The sequence below is a fragment of the Nannospalax galili genome, unplaced genomic scaffold (assembly GCF_000622305.1).
Source record: "Nannospalax galili isolate Female #2095 unplaced genomic scaffold, S.galili_v1.0 scaffold1659, whole genome shotgun sequence".
NCBI lineage: Eukaryota > Metazoa > Chordata > Mammalia > Rodentia > Spalacidae > Nannospalax > Nannospalax galili.
In genome coordinates this window covers 400,227-408,090 of record NW_008342925.1, presented here as the reverse complement: position 1 = coordinate 408,090, position 7,864 = coordinate 400,227, and the positions used below count along the sequence as shown (strand labels likewise).

General features: G+C 50.8%; 1 protein-coding gene across 1 annotated transcript in view; it reads right to left on the bottom strand.

The window, feature by feature from the left end:
• Pygm (glycogen phosphorylase, muscle associated) overlaps window positions 1-7,864 on the bottom strand; it is an 18,195-nt gene that overhangs the window by 4,568 nt on the left and 5,763 nt on the right. Inside the window, exons 9-17 of the mRNA XM_008838912.3 lie at window positions 7,606-7,698; window positions 7,277-7,423; window positions 6,974-7,137; window positions 5,991-6,105; window positions 5,512-5,613; window positions 5,029-5,176; window positions 3,782-3,840; window positions 3,528-3,669; window positions 1,452-1,659 (exon numbers count right to left, since the gene is read on the bottom strand). Coding sequence (XP_008837134.1) covers window positions 1,452-1,659; window positions 3,528-3,669; window positions 3,782-3,840; window positions 5,029-5,176; window positions 5,512-5,613; window positions 5,991-6,105; window positions 6,974-7,137; window positions 7,277-7,423; window positions 7,606-7,698 — 1,178 coding nt within the window. The remainder of the gene's footprint in view (window positions 1-1,451; window positions 1,660-3,527; window positions 3,670-3,781; window positions 3,841-5,028; window positions 5,177-5,511; window positions 5,614-5,990; window positions 6,106-6,973; window positions 7,138-7,276; window positions 7,424-7,605; window positions 7,699-7,864) is intronic.

Here is a 7,864-nt window from a genome sequence, read left to right as displayed (position 1 = left end):
GCTTACCTACACGCAGGCAATACACGCATACACATAAAATAAAAATAATAAAATATTTTTTTAAAAAACACATTTAGGCCAGTGAAATGGCTCAGTATGTAAAGGCACTTGCTGTCAAACCTGACCACCTCGGTTTGATGCCCAGGACCCACATGGTAGAAAGAGAAATAACTACCTCAGGTTGTCATCTGGCTTCCACATGCATACCATGGCACTCAAGCACCCACACACATACATAAAATAAACAGATACCACATTTAAAAATAAATTTTAAGGCTGGACATGGAGAATTGCTGCACATTCAAGGCCAGCCTGGTCTACATAGCAAATTCCAGGCTACCAATGGCTACATAATGAGACCCTGCCTCAAAAGGACAAAAAATAAGAATGAATTTTAAGCAGACCTAATTGGTCCAGGCTTATGACCCCAGCTATTCTGGGGTTGAGGCTGGAGGATTTTAAGTTTGAGGTCATCCTGGGATACAGAGTAAGTTCAAGGCCAGCCATGGCAACTTAGTGAACCTCTGTCTAAAAATAAATAGTAAGCCGGGTGTGGTGGCGCACGCCTTTAGTCCCAGCACTGGGAGGCAGAGGCAGGTGGATCTCTGTGAGTTCAAGGCCAGCCTGGTCTCCATAGTGAATCCAGGACAGCTGGGGCTACAGGGAGACCCTGTCTCAAAAAGACCAAAAAATAAAATAAAAATAAATAGTAAAAAGAGGCCTGGGTATATAGCTCACTGGTAGAGTGTTTAACTAGCATGTTTGAGGCCCTGGTTCAATCCCCAGTACTGGCCTATAATCCCAGGACTTAGAGGCTGAGATAAGAAGATGGCCCTTGGATTCAAGGCTAGTCTGGGTTACAGAATGAGTTCAAGGGCAGCCATCACTACTTAGAGAGACCCTGTCTCAATAAAACTGGGTTTTTATATAATATAATAAAAAATAAATTTTGTTTTTACACCTATAGCATCAAGCACTTAAGAGGCAGAGGTAGGAAATTACTTAAGTCCAGGAGTTCCTAGACCAAAGTAGGCTTCAAAGTAAGACTCCATTTCAACAAATTAATTAAACCAGCGAAGATGTAATGCCAGCAAAAGGTCTCCTCTAAAGAATCGTTTCTGACCACAAGTGGAGTTGTAACCACTGTGCTCCTTTTTCCCTTTTCAAGTGGTAACCAGGGAGCTCATAATTTCATTTTATTTCCAATTTCATTACAATATCATCTCATAGAATTTCTCCTTTCTCTTCCTTCCATTCTATGTTATCTTTCTTTTCCTCTCTCATTAACCTTATTTGCCATGAGCCCCTTTTTTCGTTTTCCAGAATCCTATGGGCTGTAATCCTATTAGCTGACATTTCCCAGCATGCCTCTCACTCCCAGCCTTGCCTTCCAGTAGCACCTGTGCCTCCTGCCCATGAACCCCAAACTCTGGAGCTCCTGACCCCCATACCCTCTCTGGTCCAGTCTTTCCACATCCTCCACCCGCATGCCGAAGATGAAGAAGTTCTCCTCTCCAGCCTCCTCTGCCATCTCCACGTTGGCCCCATCCATGGTGCCGATGGTCAGAGCCCCGTTGAGCATGAACTTCATGTTGCCAGTGCCTGAGGCCTCGGTGCCTGCAGTGGAGATCTGCTCAGAGAGGTCAGCAGCTGGGATCACTGTAAGGCAGCATCAGGGACACTAGGTCAGCTCCGGACAGCCCCATCCTGCTGGATCTCTAGCCAGATTCAGGGTCCCCTCTGCCCTAAGCCTGGAGAACTCAGCAAGCCTCTCTCCTCAACCTGCTGCCTCTTACTGATTCCAACCTGGGTCCTACCCTTCATTGTGTGACCTTTTTGCCATTGTTTGTGTAGACCCTGCTGGCCTGGAACTCACAATGTGGATAAGGCTGGCCTCAATCTCACAGCACTCTATCTGCCTCCACTTCCCAAGTACTGGGATTAAAGACATGTGCCATCACACCCAGCTTGCTGTTTTCTGTTTTATTTTCTTGTGTATGTGTGCACATATGTGGTATCTGTGTATGTGTTAATATGTGTTTGCACATGTGTGTGTATGTGGAGTTCAGAGGAGGACTTCAGGTAACTTTCTCAATCACTTGCCATCTTTTTTTTTTTTTTTTTTTTTTTTTGGTCTTTTTGAGACAGGGTCTCCCTGTAGCCCCAGCTGTCCTGGAACTCACTATGTAGACCAGGCTGGCCTTGAACTCACAGTGATCCGCCTGCCTCTGCCTCCCAAGTGCTGGGACTACAGGTGTGCGCCACCACGCCCGGCTTGTTTTGTTTTTGTTGCTGTTGTTTTTTTGAGACAGGGTCTCCCTGTAGCCCCAGCTGGCCTGGAACTCACTATGTAGACCAGGCTGGCCTGGACCGCACAGCGACCCCCCTGCCTCTGCCTCCCAAGTGCTGGGACTACAGGTGTGCGCCACCATGCCCGGCTTGTTTTGTTTTTGTTGCTGTTGTTTTTTTGAGACAGGGTCTCCCTGTAGCCCCAGCTGGCCTGGAACTCACTATGTAGACCTGGCTGGCCTTGAACTCACAAAGGTCCTCCTGCCTCTGCCTCCCGAGTGCTGGGATTAAAGGCGTGCGCCACCACACCTGACTCTTTTTAAGTTTTTTATTGAATTTTTGTGTATTTCATACAGAAAATCAGTTTTATAGCCTATTCCTTAGTACCCTCCCATAACCCTCCAGTGGAGTTCATACATTCTGTCATTTGTATTAAGGCCTATTATATAAAGTTAGTGGAGACGTCCCTTGGTGCAAATTCATCCACCATGGTTTAGTCAGCCTATCTAGAGTCTCTCCCTTCAAGAAGATCAGCTCTTCCTCACCCAGCAGCAATCAGCTGCCAATAATTCTTCGAGTAAGACTGGGGCCTGCTGCTCATTTCCACAGTTCTGTGCTGGGTTTTTGTCTGCCTAAGTTTGCATGGGTCTTGTGCATGCTGACACCACTGGTGCAGGTTTGTATGAGAAGGGTCCATCCTATTTTTTTGAAACAGAGTCTCTCACTAAACCTGGAGCTAGCTAGTTTAGCCAGACTGGTTGGCCATCAGAGCCCCAGCATCCCTCTGTATCTACCTCCCCAGCACTGGGATTATGGCACACACACCATGCCCATCATTTTCTACATGGGTGTTGGGGATCTGAACTCAGGCCCTCATACTTCTGCAACAAGCATTTTTACTGACTGAGCCATCTCCCTAGCCTCTGGTTCTTTTTTCAAGATAAGTTCTCATATAGCTCAGGCTGGCTCCAAACTTGCCATGTAACCCAGGAAGGCCTCTTCATGTGCTGGGGACATGGGGGTGCAGGACCCTTGCACGATCCAAAGCACTATCAGGGCCTACCTCCTCCCAACTCTCACCCTGTTTTGTCTGAAGTGCCCCTCAGAAGGACACCCTGTAGTAGCAGCTTTGCTCTCTCCAATGTCTTCTTTACCCTCACCACATTCCAAGAAAGATGGTCAATAATCCTCTGGGACTGAGCTAGTCAGAGCTCCAGGGTTCCCACTGAGGCACCCACCTTTCTCAGCCAGTGAGACTCGGTAGTTCTCCAGAAAGATCACTCGGAGGCGGTCTCCCACCACTGGGTCGTGGTTGACCACATCCCCGATGGCAGTGATGAGTTTGATGATCATCTTGGCCATGTGGTACCCGGGTGCAGCCTGGGGGACAGTCTGGGGTTAGTGCCTCACCACCCCAACACACCTTGATCCTGTGATTGGTTACCCAGGCATATGGCCAAAACCCAGAGCCCGTCTGCATTGAGTTTCTCACCTTGCCTCCGATCATCACAGTCCGGGGCACCATGAATTTACTGGGCTCCCTCTTGATACCTGTGGAGAAGAGAGGTGTCATGGGGGGCTGAGCTGACAACACACAGACAGCCAGGGCCCAGACTGGGATATGGGCAGTGTTGGCCTGGGCTAGTCACTGCTCTGTATCTGTACGTCCTCTTCTCTGAGCCTCAGTTTGCTTTTCTGTGAAATAGGTTGTGATGGTTAGTGTTGTCAACTTCACAAAATCTAGACTCTCCTGTGAGGCAAGCATCTGGCCCTGTCTGTAGGGGATTCTCTTAATTACATTAATTGAGGTGGGGAGTCCTGCCCCTGTGGGTGGCACTTTTCCCTAGGCAGGGAATTCTGGACTATGTAAGAGTAGAGGAAAGGGGTGGGGGGATAGTTCAGAAGTTAAGAGCACAAACTGCTTTTCCAGATGACCCGAGTTCAATTCCCAGCACCCATGTCAAGTGGCTCACAACTGCCTGTAACTCTAATTCTGGGGGATCTGACACCTCTGGCCCCCAAGGGCACCCACACTCACACACATAATTAAAAATAAATCTGTAAAGAAAATAGAGAAAGCAGAGCCAGCAAGATGGCTCAGTGTAAAGGCACTTGTTTGCCAAGCCTGACAACTTGAGTTTGATCCCTGGGACCCATACTGTGGAAGGAGAGAACCAACTCCAGCAAGTTGTCCTCTGACCTCCACATGCATACTGCACAATGGTATGCACACACGTACATTAATAAATAATAAATGCAAAAATTTATTTAATTGATTTGATTTTTTGAGACAGGGTCTCCCTGTAGCTCCAGCTTGCCTAAAATTCAGGCAGTAGACTAGGCTGGCCTTGAACTCAGAGATCCACTTGCCTCTACCTTCTGAGTGCAGGGATTAAAGGCATGCACCACCACATGTAAAAATATTAGAGTGTAGCGAGCCAGCTGAGACCTGCCATGGGGTCATTCCTTCGCCTTTCTCCACTCTTGACTGTGATATAGCCTGGTCAGCTGCTTTTGGCTCCCACTGCCTCCACTTCCCCTCAAGGAACCACTGTGAGCCAAATCAACCCTTTCTGTCTTTATCAGGGCATTTTGTCACAGCAACAGCAATGTAGGGTAGCTCCACAGCCTCAAGAAGGCCCCAGGAGATACCCATCAGGCTGTGGGTGGTGTACTGGGAGATGCCCAGGGTAGAGGGGACTGAGGTGAATGGGAGGGGGGGCGGTCCCTGCCACTCACGGTTGTACAGGGTGATGATGTGAAGACAGTTAAGGAGCTGGCGCTTATATTCGTGAATCCGTTTCACCTGGACGTCGAAGAGTGAGTTGGGGTTGATTTGTACTTTGTATTCCCTCTCAAGGTAGGCAGAGAACTTCAACTTGTTTTCCTGCAAGCGGGGGAGGTGGAAGGCTCACCAGTTGGCTTCAGCTTAAGAAACTATACTGTCTCATGGCTTTCTACTCAGGCTCCGGAAGGTAGATGGTAGGACGCTCACCTGCTACCTTCCTCTACCCCTGGCACCAGGACAGACATTACTAATCGATGTCAGCTCTCTCTCAGTGATGTCAGATGCTGCTTTCCAGCACTGACTCCAACCATTGGCTGAGGTTGGAAGGAAAGATGGGCTGTAGTTGCCACTCCTGACCCAGACATCTGGCCCCTTCCTGTCCTCTCCCGATGCTAGCCCTGGCATGAAGAGTCCCAGAAGGCAGCCCTCCCCACCTGCTTCACTTTGGCCACATCCCGGATAAAGGCTTCATCGTCCACGTAGGAGAGCAGTTTGCGCAACTGGTCCAGGTCTGAGATGTACTCCTCCCCGATGCGCTGTGGGAAGACAGCTCTCAGCCAAGCCTACCCTCCCTGGCCTTCCGTCTACCTCAGACTGCTCCACCTGACCCCAGCAGGCCTCCTGGCCTCCAGTCCTTCCTCCTCCTTGTATGACTCCAGCTTCCCCACCAGACATCTGCCCCCTTGCAGTTTCACTTTAGATGTGAACCAGTGGCCACACCCTCCTTTAGACTGTGAACTCCAATCACAGCCTCTATTAGCCCACTGGGTATGCTCATTCAAGTAGGAAATGGTGGATGCCAGGCTGGAGAACACAGTGCAGGTGGACTGGGGCTTTGCACAATGAGCTGCCCACACAACTGTACCTAGAAGATCCCTGTAGTGACCTGTCTTGGTCCTCCTAGTCTGCTCACCTCAGCTATGACTTCTGCCAACCCAGGGTTACACAGAACCAGCCAGCGCCGAGGGGTGATGCCGTTAGTCTTGTTCTGAAACTTATGAGGCTCCAGCTCATAGAAGTCCTTGAAGCTGCAGGGTGAGGGTCACCATTCATCTCTGGGGCCCAGAGATTTTCAAGAGTGTACCACCCTTGGGGCCAGTGAGATGATTAGGCTGGTAAGGGTGCTTGCTGCTGACTGCTGACCTGAGTTGGATGGCAGGAACCCAAATGGTGGAAGGATAGAACAGACTATTCTCACAGGTTGTCCTCTGACCTTCACACGTGCACAGTGGCACATGCTGTGAGCATGCACGCATGTAAGTAAATAAATAAATAAATAAATTCTGAGTGTGGTGACATATGCCTTTGATCCCAGCATTCAGAAGACAGAGGCAGGGGAATTTCTGTGAGTTCAAGGCCAGCGTGGTCACACAGTGAGTTCCAGGCCAGGGCTATATAGTGAGCCCCTGCCAAAAAAAGGGGGGGCTGGAGAGATGGCTCAGCGGGGTTAAGAGCACTGACTGCTCTTGCAGAGGAACCGGGTTCGATTCCCAGCACCCATGTGGCAGCTACAAACCGTCCTTAACTCCAGTTCCAGGGGAATCCGAAGCTCTCTTCTGACCTCCGTGGCATTGCACGACACGGGTGCACGCGCATACATGCAGGCAATACATTCATACACATAAAATAAAAAATTTAAATTAAAAAAAAAATAGCTTAAAAAAAAAAAAAAGGCGAGTGTGGTAGAGCACACTTTAATCCCAGCACTCAGGAGGCAAAGGTAGGTAGATCTCTGTAAATTTGAGGGCAGCCTGGTCTACATAGCAAATTCCAGGTTACATAGTGAGACCCTGTCCTGTGGAAAGGCCAGCCCAGAATACCTTAGCTGGTGACAGGTGAAGGGGCGGGGCCCATATGTGGTGGAAGGTGGATGGCGGGGCTGGGGGAGGGGCTCACATGGTCTTCTTGAGGATCTCGGAGTGGATGCGAGCCACGCCATTGACCGCGTGGGAGCCGGCAATGCACAGGTGCGCCATGTTGATGCGCTTCACCGCACCCTCTTCCACGAGTGACATGCGACGGAGCCGGTCTACGTCCCCGGGGAATGCGGCCGCTACCCTCTGTGCCCGAGAGCGCTCAGCTAGGACCGGGACCGGGAAGCCCAGTCCCCAGCCCTGACTCCCAGACTCAGCCCAAGAGCCTTGGATGGACACCCCTTCCGCCGCCCACGCCAGGCCCATCCCACTCTCCCTGGCTCACGTTAAGGAAGCGCTGGTTGATCTCATAAATGATCTGCAGGTGCCTGGGCAGCAGCGTCTCCATGAGGTGCACGGGCCAGCGCTCCAGGGCCTCCGGCAGCACCGTGTGGTTAGTGTAGGCACAGGTCTTCACTGTCACGTCCCAGGCCTGGCACACAGGGCAGGGAGTCAGGACCCAAACTCTCCCCACACTGTGCAAGCCTGTGGGCCTTGCCAAGGCGGCTGGGTTCCACACTCCTGATTCACTCCACTGCCATCCTTCCACCCCATCCTGGAAAGGGGACCCTAGGGCAGAGCAGTTCCTTCAGGGATGGAGGGGATGACACCCACCTTGTCCCACTCCAGCTGCTCCAGGTCCACCAGAATCCTCATCAGTTCTGGGATGGCCAAGGAGGGGTGGGTGTCATTGAGCTGGATGGCCACCTGTCAGGGGAGGGGCAGCTGTCACTATGGTGACTGTTTCTCACCCCCTTCAAAGCTCTTAAGGTGGGAGCCTTTAATCCTAGCACTTGGGAGGCAGAGGCTGGTGGATCTCTGTGAGTTCGAGGCCAGCCTGGTCTACATAGTGAGTCCCAGGCCAGCTGGGGCT